This window comes from Rhinolophus sinicus, chromosome 8, assembly GCF_057876585.1.
Source record: "Rhinolophus sinicus isolate RSI-liver-muscle chromosome 8, RSI-T2T, whole genome shotgun sequence".
In the NCBI taxonomy this organism is placed as follows: Eukaryota; Metazoa; Chordata; class Mammalia; order Chiroptera; family Rhinolophidae; genus Rhinolophus; species Rhinolophus sinicus.
The window spans coordinates 57915083-57932003 of NC_142508.1; the positions used below are offsets into that span (position 1 = coordinate 57915083).

Genomic DNA, 16921 nt, shown 5'->3' on the forward strand with positions numbered 1-16921 from the left:
CTGGCCTCCTCCTCCCCCACCTCACATCCAAATGTGACTCTTCACCATTCCCAGGACATGCATCCAGGCTCTGCTCATGCCCTTCCTTCCACCGGAATGTGCCCTCGCCATCTGGGCTGACTGCAGTCTGCCAATACTTCCTTCCTCAAGGATCCTGCTGTGAAGCGCACCGGGAAAGCATCTTTCAGGAGTCACAGCAATACCACCCTCACCATGCTCACCGGATTCTGGCAAGGGTACAGTTTGGAGGTATCACCTCACTTGCAAAGTCCTTGAGGGGGGCATTACTTCACTTGCAAAATCCTTGAGGGGAATGACAACATTCTAAACTGTGTTCTATCACCCACTATCCCTAGTATGTACTGAAAGGTAATAAATATTTGCACCATTTTTCAACATAGCCCGAAAAATCTTTGGGTGAGTTGGTGAACCAGGTTGGGAGAACATTTGATTTTTACAAGCAAAGATAAAAATCTGTACCTGCCCTTTTATTTAAAAAAAAAAAAAAAATCAAACAGCATGAGAACTGTTGAGTGGTGCTTCTCAACTTTTGCATGTACCAGAATTCCTGGAGGGCGGGCAAAACACCGATTGCTGGGTCCCAGCTCCAGAAACTCTGATCCAGTAGGTGTTGGGTGGGGCCCAAGAATTTGCATTTCTCACAAGTTCTCCAGTGAAGCTGACACCGTGGGTTGGGTGACCATGCTTTGAGTAGCACAGTGTAAGTTTCTGCAGGAATGGAAACCATAGGGATTAATCAAGGAAACACTACTGAGACCATTACAGATGGGTCCCATCCTTTCCTGCCTTGACAACAGCACCCTCCAGCCCCTCTTTTTATTTTTGTCTTCATATTGCTTACAATTTGGTGTAGATTTTAAGCAGCCTGTAATTCATCAACTAATTCTCTCCTGGCTACACATTCCAAGTAATTAAAGTTCAGTAATAACTTATTCTTTCTGCTCCAGCACCTGCATTTCATTTGTTTATTTTCCCAGAGTCATAAATCTGAAGGGCTGTCAAAGTGCCATAATATTAGTGCAATAATCAAAGTTAATTAGTCCCTCTCAATAAACAACAACAAAGCCATTACAAAGACACATTGAAGTTTCTCCCAGCTACCCAGCGTACAGATCACACTGTAGTTGGAACAATTAGAAACAGAATGGCCGGGGGAGAGTGCAGTGCCCTTCAGTCATTTAAAAGGAGACTGTGCTCTTCATCCGCACTAACTCCATCTCCAGCGAAGGCGAAGCGGGTCCGGGCTCCACATCTGCTGCCTGCAGAAGGGGACTGAAGCTGACGCCCTTCTCCCCAGATGCCGAGCATGACCATGTGCATCCCAGACTCCAGTAATAAACGAGGGGCAGCCTCACTGCCGACTTTTAGTAACCTGCTGTCTTCGATAACTGTGGGTTTATTATTTAGGGAATTTGAGAGATTAAGTATTAGTAGTTGAGTTCTGATGAGAAGGGGTCCCTGTGGAACACGGTGGGCAGACCAGGGTGGGTGGGTGGAAGACACTCGAAGGAAGAGTGTGACTTCAGTTCAAGGGAGAACTTCCTATGTAAGAGACGTGAGGAAATAGGAGGGGCTGCCTTGGGAGGATGGGGCTTCCTCATCATGGGAAGAACTTAAGCCAAAAGCCGGAAGATCTCTGTCCAGGGATGGTGTGTCTGTAGTCGAGACATCGGAAAGAGGTTCAGGTGAGGGGACCTGGATGGCTGATTGAGGCAACCCTAAGAACTTAAGATTCCTTGCATTTAGAGGTGATCGCAGGGTGAGTCCTCTGTCTTGTCCTTTTAACTCACTGCCCAGTGCCTGTCAGAGACCCTTCTCCCCTTGCGGCTGTGACCCCTGTGCTTTTCACCCACTGCTACGTAACACATTTCCCCACAGTGTAGCGGCTTCGATAGTAAGCCTCTCGTATCTCAGCAAGTTTCTACAGGTCAGGAATTCTGAGTGGTTCTGACTCAAGCGCTCTCATGAGTGAGATGGTTGTCCGTCTGTCGGCCGCAGTCCTCAGGTCCTTGTCACATGCGCCTGTCCATGTGAGGCGTGCTCGAGCATCCTCACAACATGGCAGCTGGCTTCTACCGAGCGAGCGATCCAAGAGAGCGAGGAAGGAAGAAGCATTTACCTTTTATGACCTTTCCTGTGAGTCACACGCCATGACTTCTGCCACATTCTATTCATTCCGAGTGTCACTAAGTCAAGCCCACATTCAAAAGGAGGAGAATTAGGCTCTACTTTTTAAAGGGAGAAGTATCAAAGAATCTGTGGACAGATTTTAAAACCCTCACAGCCACTTCTAAGGCTTCCTTTGTTAGGGTCTTCAAAACTAGTTACGCCTGCATCCCCACGGTGACTAAGGGGCGGAGACTAGTCCCAGGTAAGTCTCCTGGGAACACAGAGTTGGCTCTGCCAGCTCCACTTCTCTCCAGCACTAACCCCAGCCTCTGCCAAAGACCAGCCAGGTCCACAGGGGACCAGGGCACAGGGGACATGGACAGTCACCTTGCTGCCCCATACAGATGGAAGCAGCCCCCTGCTCCTTACCTCAGCTCATCTCAGGATGAACTGACACACTGATGGGAAGGTGGAAACAGACTTGGCTACTTCCTAGTACTCTGTTCATTTAAAGAGGAAACATTTTCTAGCAAGATTTCTGAGAGTCCATTTCGGGGAATCTGTGTTGAACAAGTCAGCCTCTCCTGAAGCTGCCATTTTCTGCGTCTTGACTACGTGCCAGGTTCTGTACAACAGAGCAGGTGTATCATCTCTCTTTGTCCTCACGATGACCCTGAGAGCCATCATTAGCACCATTCTGCAGGTAAATAAATCAAGGTTTAAAGAGGTGACTGAATTTGCCCAGAGATACCCAAGGAGCACGTGTAGGAACCAGGAGTCAATCCCAGGTCTGTATGGCTCCAAAACTCAGGCGCCCTCAACTCCACTGGGCTGTCTCCCTGCAAATTAAAAAATTAGTCTATTTTAAACATATGTTTAAAATGTGTTTAAAATACGCCATAACCTATTGCAGTGTGTGCTGCCCTGTTCTGAAACTGGCTGCCTCGTCCATAGCTATATCTCTAGTTGCCCTTTCATACGGGGCTTTATTGGCACAAGGACTGCTTCGCCTCTCTGTTTCGTCTAAGACCTGCTATGTCTGAGATTTTCTGTAAATGCCCCATAATAAATATGAAAAACAGTCTCTAGCATATTTTTCCCTCTTAAATAATGGAGTCTAAATGCCTACTGGCCAGAAGCAGGCCTTTCAGCCATTGGCTGAACACCATCTGAAGATGAAATCCGTCTCTTCAAACTATGTCAAAATTGCTTAATAAGAACTCAGGGGACCCCATAGTAATAAAGGGATGCATCTGCTTTGGGTTTCACATGATTGGGAGTGATGGTTTGGAGCTGGCCACCTATGCTTGACTTTCACTCTCTAAAACTCTGCGGTTCATCACAGCCCTCGTTATACAAAGGTTACAGTGAATATAAAGTTTGAAAGATTCCATTCAAGACGGCGAGCTGTGGCCAGGAAAATAAAAAATGAACACACAGAGACAGTGATCAAAGAACAATGAATAACATTCAAGACTAGGTCAACGCAAAATTTCCACAATGAGAAATAAAATGGAAAACTTAGAGGGTAAGTACCAAGCACAAGTTTTAGGTATTCTGGAGACAGAGAAAACTCAGAATATTTTAGCAACCAATTATGTCTATGGGGGGATGAATAATTTATTATCTGATGAAGAATCTTTCCTGGGCCTGTGACAAGAAAGGCCAAATAGCCAACTTAAGTAGAACAGTAAGTACACTATCCACCACTTGAAACGGAAGTCTGAGAATGAAAGAACTTCCTGTGATGAGTTTCATCAACTCCATCGGATTACTAAAAGCCACCCATGAAGCTTTCTTTCCTAGGGAACCACAGGTACCCTCATATCGAGAACAGAAAAACATTTATACATAAACCCGCACATCTCTCTGAATACAATCCTTGGCTAACTCCTTGAAAAAGAGAGGCCAGTCTTCTGACACAACACACACCAGGAATTCTGGATTGAAAAACAAGATGGCTATGGGGTCGGGCAAATACGGTTTCAAATCCTGGATCTACCATATGGCTCCCAGCTGTGTGAGCTCAGGCAAGGCTTTTCCCCTCTTCTGGCCTCCAGTGCTTCATCTGCAAAATGGGTTTCAGCTTCACACATAATGTAAATATTTCATTGCTAACTGCTCAGCGTAGTACTAAGTACAGAGAAAACGCTGAATATCCAACCCCACTGCAGGTGACGATAATAATACGACATTTTGTAAACAAAAAATAGGCCCAAGGGTGAACTCTAGAAGTTTATCTTCACCTTTGTCTGTGTGTGTGCCTATTGATTTAAGCAAGTGGGTTATAGAGTTCTTGCTGGTTCACAGACTTGTTTATGTCGTAGTTTATTTATTGAAAATCCAATACTATACATAAAAACACTTTTTAAAACAAAGAAATGAGGAACAAATCTAGCGGCTGACTTAGAACGAACTTTTCCCAATCATTTCTGACTATTACTAATATGAATAGTTTTTATATTTTTGTTTAGCTAAAGATCATTCAAAACAATGGGGATGCATCCCTATAACTTGTGACGTGTTGGACAGTGATCATCTTTTCCAAGACAAGTCACCGGCTTAGACAGGTGTAAGGCTTGTAAATTACCTACAACACATGCAGCACGCCTCCCCCGACACACACACACATACACACACACACACATCACATAAAAAAAGGCATCACACCGATGGCCTTAGATCTGTAAAGGCAAATGATGAGACTTAAGCTTTTATCATCAAAGGAGATTGGGGTAAATTCCCACAAACATCCAAGCTATCCCAAATCAGCAAGTTACTGAGTGAATTTCAGGAAGCCTAAAAGTACATAGCTGGATTTCGCCAGTGATTCCTAAAAGTGCAAGCAATTACTGAACGTCCTAGCCCATCACTCCCTAATATCACGCCATGAAAACACAGGGTGTTGGTATCCATTGGAAGCACAGCAAACTGTCGAACCCACGTGCCTAATATGTTGATTGGTACCTAGTACTCCATAACTGAAAATAATATTAAAATCATTATTGCCAATGTTTGTCAATGAGGCTGCAATATGACAGTACTGTCAGCTTTCCACAGACCTTCACTCCAACGAGATAAATAAACCGAGTATCAACTCTATTCAAACTAGAATAATTACAACACTTCAGTCTCCAGCATCAAACTGTGGCTACAATCAGTGGAGCATGTGTTCTCCCTAACACATGCATATTCCATTACCTCTGACTAATAAATCTTTTCTTTTTACCCCTCATCTCCCTGCTCTCTCAATAACCATTTTGATATAAACCATTGCTTGCTGTTCCTGATGACTGATCCCTTAATCATCTTTCTTAAATATATGCAAAGTGTATTTCTTTGTAAATACAAAAGAAAAAGCAATCACATAAATAATTAAGATGGCTTTTCAAATGACAGTTGAGTGCTAATATGAGCTCCACTGGAAAATACTAATCAACAAACTAAATACACATCTATTAAAGTGTGGGAGTCCAGACATAGGAAGACAGAAGAATAATTCATTGCAAGTCCGTTTGAATCATGCTGATAAACATCCTCCCTACAGCTGCTCTTTCACCACTTGGAGAGTTAAGAAAAGTAAGCACCACTCTGTACTTGCATGTATGACTAAGAAATTATTATTACCACTATTGTTATTAACAGCAGCAGCTAACATTGAATTGAACACTTAATCTATTCCCAGCAAATGTGTTAAATACACGTACGGTGAATGCATTTAATATTCCAGCCCCCTCTATAACCTGGCATAGATATTAGTATTGGGATCTTACAGATGAAGAAACTAAGATTTAGAGAAGTTAAGAAATTTGCCCAAGCTCATAGGTTGCATCTGCTTCTAATCTTTGCCATTATAATACAGCACATTTTACAGCAGTTGTTATATCAACCAGAAAGGAGATGATTTGCTCCCCCGACCCCAACGCTGACCAAAGGGACATTTGCCCAGAAGGTACATGAAAACCACTTAGCCTTTCTTCTCCAGAGCTCTTGGGAAGCTCGGTTAGATGCCCACGAGAAAACAAGAACATCTGAGCTGAATCTCTGTTGCACGTCCCCTGGTGATGGTACGTCACCCTAACCGATCTCTAGGATGACTTGAAGTCTTGGTCAAATGAACAGACGGGTTAGAAAAACTTGGGCTCGAAGTCTTTCTCAGGGAACAAATTGTCTCACCAAACTCAACATACTTGGGTCACCCCGCCCTTATGATAGGGGAATGAGTCCAAGACGCATTCTGGGGACTCAGGAGTGGGTCCCATAAGAATTCCAAGGCAGGGCCCTCAGCCCTTCTGGCCGTACCAGCCCACTTCTGCCGAACTCCTTGTTTATCTCAATCCCAGTAGGTGCTCGAGCCTCAGAATATTCCCTGGGCCCACAAGTCACACACAGGCAGCTACGTAGGTGAGCTCCCTGACATGTCCCGTTTCACTCTTTACAGGGAAAGCAGATCTAGTAAGGGCCTGGCACACGTGAGGCAGGCTGAACACTCAGAACAACCCCTTCCCCTCTTTCGAGGCCCACTCCATCCCAGCTATGGCCCTACACACGCAGGCCCGGCTGTTCCAGCTCAATTCAACCTCCTTCCTCCCCAGGAGCAGAAGTTTTAGACCCCAAGCTTTAGGAATCTAAAATTTAGAAACTGTAATAAGATGACAGGAAGGAAGTATGAGCCCCACTTAGGCCTTTCGAGAGCCCTACGTGGGGATGTGGAGTCTTGCTGTGACTATTTATAAAGTGCATTTTGATACCTACCTAACTACCGTGTTTCCCCGAAAATAAGACCTAGCCAGACCATAAGCTCCAATGCATTTTTGGATCAAAAATTAATGTTATATATTATATTAAAATAAGACCGTCTCTTATTTAATATATTATATTTTATTTAATTATTTAATATATAATATATACATAATATAAGACCAGGTCTTATATAAGACTGGGTATAATATAATACCGGGTCTTATATTAATTTTTGCTCCAAAAGACGCATTAGAGCTGATGATCCGGGTAGGTCTTATTTTCGGGGAAACAGGGTCTTGTTCTTTCTATACAATGTCCCTTAGAGATCGTGAGATCTCAACTTGGAGAGTGGGACATTCCAGACATCCATTAAAAACAGCAAGAAAACTCCACTCTGACAAACACGTACTGAGAAAAAAAAAAGTGAAAAACCACAGCACTTCAGGGATTCAGACACACCTCTCAGTGTCTCAGACTCGGAACAGTCACATGAAATCCTAACATACAGACAGTGCTACTAAAAAGAAGAGAATCCCCTCCTTCCTAAAACAGGAAGATAAACTACAGACTTCCTACCCAGCCAGCCACATGGGCTCTCTGGAATAATCAGAATTTAGAGGTAAGGGACACTAGTCTGCAATCCACGTAAGGACAGGAGTGAGGCAGAACAGACCCTCGGATGGGGGGCTGCTTAGCAACACAGGCACAGACCCCACTTCCAAGATGCTTCATTTAAATAGGATTCGGGGCTGATGGACCTCCCCACCCTCCCTCCCTTTAATTATGCTAAATGGATTGGCCTTTTAAGAGGGTGCTTTACTTCTGCACTGTCCATGATCCCCAATTTAATTGTTTGCAATTCTTCTCTTATTTCTAACTTTGGAGCACCCAGAACATCTCAGCGGGAGGGCATTTTCCCATGAAATCATTAGTAGTAGTAGTCATTATATATAGGCTCTTAATATAATTCCATGTACAATGTGTTTCCATTGAAGTTATATTTTACTAAATAGTCGGATCGCCCCAAAAGCAACTTGAGAACTCTATAAAGGATACCTTGAAGGAAAAGGGATTACTTATGACAAGAAGGGAGATCAGAGGAGCTTCATCTGAGAAATATGATTAATCCTGAAACCAACAGCTCAAGTAGCATGTAGCGATTTCGAAAGCAAAGCCTGAGAGGTTGTGAACATGCGCGATGCTGGATGAGATAGAAGAACCAGGCCGTGGGGTGGAGTGGAGGGACTTGGGGTTTGCAGTACAGATGGGTACACCAGGAGCCTGCGGGCCTCTGAGCTCGCCAGCTGTATGACTCTGGGCAAGTCCCTTCACCCTTTGAGTCCTGCACCGGCTTTCTGTAAAAACGGAGAAAACCAGGCTTTTGCATCCTCTTGAATAAGGCACATAAAGTGCCTTGCCCAGCACACAGCATGTGACAGACACAATAAATGGTGGTTGGTAGCTGCCTCACGGAGGGTGTAAAAGTTAACATTCCACTGGCTTGGAGGCAGACACGAGTGTTCCGGAACAGAGCAATTCTGGAATGTACAATGAAGGCAGGAAGAGAAAGGCCAGGCAGGGAAGAACAAGTTGGGGGAAAAGGCACGAACTCCAGCTCCTGAGCCGAGCTGAGACTGCCCGCCGAGCCTTGGCACGTGTGAGCCCACGCTTAGCCAAACGGCCCAAAGACTTCTGAACGAGCTTTTGCTGCAACAAAAAACTTTGGATCATTCTGAGAATCTCCTGGGAGGCACCAATATGCTGCAGTACCTTCCCCGTTCCGATACCGATAGGATTCATCCCAGATAAAGTATGAAGGCGCTCAGCCTGGCTAGCAGCTGGGAAAACTGGAGTTGATCAAATTGACCTTGAGAAACAGCAAGAAGGTGGTATTCAACGATGTGCTAGATAAAATCCCTGTGTAGAGATGAGGTCAGGAAGGACCTAAAGGGAAGCAGAGCAGCACATCCCAAGGGTGAGGGGGAGACGGGGGGGTGGTGTGAAACCCCAGCTCAATGTATACGACCAAGAGGGGGTTTCACACACTCGATGCTGCGTTAACAGTGCAATGATATGAAACGGCAACGATGGCTTTGGGTGCTAAATTTGACCTCCCATAGTCACAATCTAGGAGGAACAGGGGACATGGTACAATGGGATTCACAGAGAACAGGCAGACAGATGAGCAATGGATGATAAAAGGACTGAATTTCTTCAGTCTACAACCTATAAAATCTGATGGAAACGTTTGAAATGCCAGGTGAAGATTCAGTTTTTGTTCCCATTTCCTTTGCTCATGTCCCTGACAGCAAATATTTTTGGGTAATTCTTTCTCTGGGAGTGTTGTTTGTTGGCCAACCTCTCAAGTTACTAGTATATGGTAGAGTGAAACTATACAAGTCGTCTGAAACTGACTCACAGGGACCCAATTATGGCTTAAAATGCAAGAAAGAAAAACCAAATGATGAGTCTTCCAGATCACCCCACGCAACCTTCTTTGTTAGAGATGAGGAAACTGAGGCACCAAAGAGCTTGAGAGATTTGCCGAAGTGCTATAGGTGATTAGGGTACATCTAGGAATTTCTGCCTCTAAGCATCAAACAATAGTTATAATGGGATAAACATAGATGAGTTTATTTACACACACACACACACACACACACACACACACATGAAAAAAGGAAGACAATTTTTAAAATGCATAAATAATGTGTCAGCGTTATCTTGCAAGACTGGTCTAACCTTGATATCATTGTACAACATGGTTATTACCGTACCACTAGGGCCACAGGAATTTGATTTTTCCAGTTGAAATATAACATCAATGGGCAAAATGTTACAAGTCGCACACTCTCTGGTGCTAGATACTCTTCTGTACTGACAGTGTGGATAGAAATTGGTATGACACTACCTGATGACAACTGGGAAACTGCTATCAAAACTTCAAATACGTATGCCCTTTCAATCCATGAGCCCACTGCTAACATTCTGCCATATGGGCATACTCACAAAAGTATATATCAAGAATGCTCACGTCACCACAGTTTAGATGCAGTTTTGGATAAAAATGCAAGAGACTGAACGTTCAGAGACAATCACTTGGAACAGCCAAACAATGAAAACAACCTAAATGTCCACCCAAAAGGGAGACCTGTTAAACTATAGCATAAGAACATGACAGGATATTATACAGCAGACAAAAAAAGAACTCGAGTATAAGTGAAAAAAACTCAAAGTATATAACAGTATGTGTATGTGTTTGCAAGTATCTACAACCTTTTTCTGGAAGAATACACAAGAAATGGTTAATAACATTTACCTTCCAAGAAAAGGACTGGGAGGGACTTTCACTTTTTATATTATATACCTTCCATTTTGTATGAAGATTCAAACCATATGCATATATGACCATTCAGTCTCTTTGTTCAATTCTAAAAATTACTACTACACTGCCTAATAGAGGTAATTAGTTATTTTAACCTTGGAGTTAGAAAGATGCTAAGATAACCGGAAAAAATTAGGCCCTGTTTTGTGTTTTTAATTTAACTCAAAATAATAAATCCAGTGAGATCGAGACAAGGGGTCATTTCAAATATACTGAATTTGAAATTCTGCTTGAAAAAGCAGAAACAAATCTTCCTTTGCTTGACTTACACAAATTTTCAGTCCAGAACCCCAGACACTCTCTTAAATAAACCATGGTCTAGTTCTTCCGATGGCAAGAAATCTTCCACGGTGCTCAGAAAAGAAGACAATCTTGGCAAGGATGCTCCAACCCCCTTCACGCTCTGCTCGCAGCCAGGTGACTGTCATCTCCTCCTCTGCCTCCCCCTCTCCCGCTCCAGCACCACTGCACAGGACATTCATTCCCTCTGCCCACAGGTATGACCTTTCTCCCACCTTTACCTCGTCTTTCTTGAGACCTCAAGTAATTCTTTTTCGGGGACTCTGAATTCCCCTCACCTCCCTGGCATTTTGAAGTACCAGTATACTTCATCGTGCCCCTTACCCTTATTTCAAGTTTACATTGGTGTTTATGTTTCTTTGTATAATCTGTCTTCCACTCTAAGGTGAAAGCTCTACAAAGACAGTGGCAAAATCTGTTTTTCCTTAACAGTAGACGCCAGTACTTATGACAGTGGCACATTTTGTGAACATGTGAATATATGGCATGTGAATGAATGAACACGGTCTAAACTTCACACCAAAGCCCAGTGATCGTATTAAAAAATCGATGAGGCTGTGTCACCCTTGGCTGAAACGTCTTTGCCATTGTCGCTGAGACCTTCTGTGACACCCTCAGAGCTCCTGTGCAACCTCCTCCCCTTCCATTCGCTCCAGCCACACTCGCCTCCCTGCCAATCCCTGCGTCTCCCAAGCGTGTTCCTACCTCTGGGTCTTTACACACGCTGTTCCCATTGCATAGAAATGTTTCCCCTGACATTGGCCCAGCTCACTTCTTTACCTGATGGAGCTCTCGGACCAAACGTCACACCTTTACAGGGTCTCTGCTGACCACCTAATCAAAAACAACCCATGCCATCACTCCCTCACTCTGCCACGTTAGCCTTCATTATATTTATAACAACCGGGTATTATGTTAAATATTAAATGTAATGATTCCTGCATGGTCTGTGTCTCCTACCTAGAAGGTAAGCACAGTAGGAAAGGGATTTTGTTTTGTTTGATGCTATCTCCTTTCCCCAACAGCACTGCAACCCCTCAACAAGTGTTGGTGCACAGACATAGCAATACCAACGCTTACGCAGAGAGAAGAAAGCAAAACGGAAAAATCAGAGACAGGATTAAAGCCTGCTCCTTTCTGAACCTCAAAACCATGAGCATAACAACCTCTTCGCGGCATTCAGCGGCATTAACCACATTTCTTAATAAATGAGCTACATGAGTAAACATTCTCAAACAATGGGCCGAGAAAGCATTATGACATTGACAATGAACTACAAACAAATGTGTACATCATAACGGGCTTGCTTGTCCTTTTCATTCATAAAGTAAACAAAGTGAATATGGCTTTAAAAATAAAGAAAACATTATTCCAAGAGCAATAAACTTTATGCACTGTACTAAAATCTCCATGTGTTTATCCCAGCCTGTGTAATTGACAATTAAAAGAAAAAAAAAGAAAACACCAGTCAAGTGCTTGCTTACCCATTCTCCTAAAATGCGCGACACGGCTTCACTGGCTCTTGTCATATTCCTACAGGCCAGGATCACATGAGCACCATGAAGAGCAAAAGACTTGGCAGTTTCAAATCCTACGGTTTAAAGGGAAATCAACATTAGAAAACACAAAGACAAAACTTTGAGTCCTGCTGAATGGCCTTTACCAAGCACCCCACACATTACCCTGGGGGTTCTCAGCCAGAGGCAATGATGCCCCCGAGGAGACAGTAGCGAATATCTAGAGACACGTTCAGTGGCCACAACTGGGGGTGGCATGCTATTGGTATGGAGTGGATAAAGGCCAGGGATGCTAAAAATATCCTACAATGCATAGGACAGCCCCCACAATGAGAGTCATTTGTCCAAAATGTCAGGAGTGTTGAGGTCGAGGAACCTGCCCCAGGAATGCAGTGATTTTAAAGGTGAAGGCCAAGCCATGAAAAAGCTCATGGCACAGCCAGACATTTAACCATTGCTTGATAATGACCAGATCCTGTGCGAAATATAAAGAATGAGGACATAAAAGACCTTGAGACAGGGTCACTGCTCTCAAAGAGTTTACAGTCTAATAAGAGAACACAGACCTGGAAAGTAAAACAAACAACACGTGTTAAGTTCTTGACCGTGTGGTCTGCACTGTGCTAAACGTTCTGGCACTTCTTCTGGTACTTCTACTTCCAGCAATGGCAACCCTAGGTTTCTCAGACCCGTCTGCTCACCGAGGACTATTAGAAAAGCTGGATCAAAAGCACACAAGCACACTCAAGCACACATGCATGCACACAGCTCTCTGAAGGCGTCAGAGGGATGCTATGACTGAGAATTTGGGGGGCCAAGTCTGGAAAAATTGAAAGGCCTATAGAGGTGAGCCGGCTTTGTTTTTTCTACACCTAGTGAAAACATCCGTCAAAAATAAAGGTGAACAAAATTTTTAAACAAATGAAAGCTGAGAGGATATATCTCGGGGGGAGGGGGGAGAAACAGTAAAGAAAATACTAAAGGATGTTTTCAGGCAGAAGGAAAATGACCCTAGATAGAAAGAAATAACAGAGATGCGGAAAGTATATGGAAAAGTCTAAATGATAATAATGAATTTTAGAATACATAGTGAGAATTAGTATATTGAAAATAGCACATAATCTAGGCGCTGAATACACGGGATTAAAGTGTTCTAAGACCTTTGCATTGTCCAGGAAGTGATAAAGTATTCATTTATATTAGATTTTTATATTAGACTTTTTAAAGTTGCAATTTCTACGATTACCACTAATATTAAATAATACAAATTTTACACGCTAATAGAAAGTTAGATAAATAGAAAGCCAATAATAAGGTGGTATATTTAACCTCAAATATATATGTGATTGCATTAAATACAAATAACCTAAAAACTGCAATCAGAACAAATGAATAAACAAAACAGAAACAGACCATAGATACAGAAAACAAGCTGATAAATTACCAAAGCAGAGGGGGGAAGGGGATGGGAATTTAAAAAATGATAATAAAATAAAAGAGTTAACGATAACACATGTCACAGAGTGGCTGTGATGAATAAATGAGGTTAATCAGAATAGGATCTTATACATAGTGTGTATGTATTTGATTTCAGTTAATAGTGTTAACAGATTTCTTTTGTGAAGCTCTTTAGCATATATATAAATATAAATATATAAATATAAATGTGCAAAATAGGTTGCTCTAGGCCACTCAACCAATAAGAGCCAAATTTAGAAGCAGAGTCCAGGTCCCATGTCTCCTGTCCAGGATGTGACCCACTGTGTCCAAAACAAAGCATTCAAACGACAAAGGTTGTCAGCCTAGATAAAACACACACATACACTGTGTTCCTTACAAAAATCGGTGTGCTATGTTTTGTATCCATAAACATAAGGATAAAAAAGTTAAAAGTAAAAGGATGGGAAAAATATACCGTGCAAACGTGAACGAATGAACCAAAGGCAGTAGAAGTAGTGAAAAAGCTGAATATTTCATAATGGTAAGTTGCAGTCCACCAGCAACATGTGACAATTCTATATTTGTATGTACCTAACTCTCCCTCAATAGACAGATAGATAGAAAATATATATATATATATATATATATATATATATATATATATATATATATATATAATATATTTATATATGTATTCACATATACATGTATATCTATGTCAAAAATTGACAGAATGAAGAGGCTAGACAAATTCATAATCAGAATGTAAGATTTTAACATATCAGTAATATAAAATTAGCAAATAGGAAGTATATAGAAGATTTGAATGGCACAATTGATGAACGGGAAACAATTGAATATGCTAAACACTGAACACAACAGTAGAATGTACATTCAAGTACTTAAAGAATATTTACCAAAACTGACCATGTGCAGGGCCAAAAGCAAGTCTCAACAAATTCCAAAACATTGAAATTGAAAAGTATGCTCTTTGATCACAGTAGAATAAAATTCGAAACTAATAACCAGATCCTAGAAAATTCCCCTATCTGGAAACTAAGCAATACATTTTCCACTAAATAAGAAATAGTGATTCAAAAATTACAATAAAAATTAGAAAATATTTTAAACGGAATGATTATAAAAATTCTATACATCAAAACTTATGGAACATAGCTAAAGAAAGCCATGGATAAAGGACAATTTATAGCCTTAGACACATATATTAAAACAGAAGATGGCTCAGTGTCCATTAAGTTAGAAAATTTTAAAAGCAGCTAATTAAAACTAAAGAAAGCAGAAGATAATAAAAATCAAAGGAGAAACTAATAAAGATAAAACAAACATAAAATACATAGGAACAAAGAAGCCAAAGTTATTTCCCTGAATAGACTAACAAATTGATAAAGAGCTAGCAAGACTGATGGAGAGAAAGCATGAGGACGCACTCTCCAGTACACAAATGACCAATATCAGGGATGAATAAAAAAAAAACTCACTACAGATCCTACAAACCCTAAAACGACCTTAAGAAGACACAGGGAACAACTTTACACCAACAAACTTAAGATATAGGTGAAAAAGACAAATTCCAAGACACTACTGAAAAATTGCTGTAAGAAGATACAAAAACTAGGAAATTCCATATACTTAAATTCTCAAAATGAAAACTTTGGATCCATATTTTTTGGAACAGAAAAATCTACCAAACGTTGAAGAAAATAAAAATACCTACCTTAACTAATAAGGCTCAAACTCATTAGTCATTAGGGAAATGCAAATTAAAGATACAATGATATACTGCTATATATACCTACTAGTACAATGGCTAAATAAAAATTAAAAAATGAACATACCAAATGTTGCCAAGGATGAGGAACAACTAGAACTCATACATTACTGACTTTAAAGGAGAAGAGAGGGGAGGACGGGGGTCTGTCTCATTGTGGAGCTTCAACACCCTTCCACTGCTCTAAAGTATAAAATACCGAATCTTGTAAACCACGTGGAAGATCATACAGAGAACACTGCAAACACAAGGAAATCAATTCTACTAGACAAAGCAGCAGGGCAATTCAGCCAAAGCCATGTCGAATGACCATAGATTCATAGATTATTGTTTCCAAAATAATATTAACGTGTATGAAAAATCGGAGGATCATTCGTTATCTTACTGATTGCCATGTGAGTCTTGCAAAGCTCACCCATTCCTATCACTTCCATACAGCTGATCTCCACGGAGGCCCATCTATTGATATCACCTGGTGCGCAAGGGGAACCAGGACAGCATAGTGGAAAATCCAGGGAGTTGGACACAGTTATGTTGATCCCAGCTCAAGCTATTTATAAGCGATGAAACCTAACGCTAGGCCTTTAACCCATCAGAAACTCAGTTAACTTTTCTCAAAATGAGGAGTAAGTAGTAACCACACAGTAAGAGCCTAACATAATCATAGTAGGTGGAAAACAAATGGTAGCTTCCAGTGCTTTCCAAAATCCTTGCTGTCAAGTCCTATGCCTCCTCTTTGATTTGTAAGACCTACAAAATACAGCGCTGAAAAATTAAAACTCTCTCCGAGATCTGCTCCCAATAGCCATCCGAGAGCTGACTGGCTTTCATTATCAACCAGAATGGAAAGGCATCAGCTGTAAAACCCACCATTCCATTTGTCTAAATGCTGGCTCTAGAATACACTTGAACTTCATCGTTGAGATAACCTAAGTTATTGTACAGATTATGCCATGTTCTGTATCCCAAGATACTCACTGACTATTATCTAAGGATAACCTCCTATACTTGAATCTGATGTTAAGACAATGCACAAAGGATTTCAAATCTGAAATATTTAACACCAAATCTGTTTGCCTCTTCTTTGGTGTATATAGTACAAGGTGGTTGAAATCATATCTTCAAGACAATAATTGAAATTTACCCGTTTTTGAACCATGATGCCAATTTTACCCCTTATCACCAGTGAGCAAAAGGTACCTCCACCATTTGGGAAAAGAGAGAGAGAAGTAAAAAACAAACAAAACAAAAACAAACCAGGTTTTGTAGCCCAGCTATTTCAAAACTGACTGGATGGGAGCAGGCACTGAACGAAATCTTGCTGACTGGTGTGCTATCTCGATCAGGCTAATGAAATGCCGACAGCCAAATGGATGCTACATGAAGGGCCCACAAACAACTTCACTTGCACTCCCAGGATTTTATACGCCCAGATCTTGCTGAAAATGATAGACTCTGTGCCCCCATGAAACTTCCAGGTCAGAGCAATCGTCAGAAATATTTTTCATCCAATTTTCATCAAAATATAAGAAGAAAAACTCAATGATGGGAGGTGGCAGCATATGGAGGACGCAATGCTTCATCTCCCGTTAGCAACCATATTTCTGATGGACTGAG

General features: G+C 41.5%; 1 protein-coding gene across 3 annotated transcripts in view; it reads right to left on the minus strand.

Moving 5' to 3' along the window:
• Positions 1 to 16921, minus strand: part of WWOX (WW domain containing oxidoreductase) — a 916272-nt gene that overhangs the window by 853447 nt on the left and 45904 nt on the right. For all 3 annotated transcript variants that reach the window (XM_019710992.3, XM_074314544.2, XM_074314542.2), the window contains exon 5: positions 12043 to 12149. In XM_019710992.3, coding sequence (XP_019566551.2) covers positions 12043 to 12149 — 107 coding nt within the window. The remainder of the gene's footprint in view (positions 1 to 12042; positions 12150 to 16921) is intronic.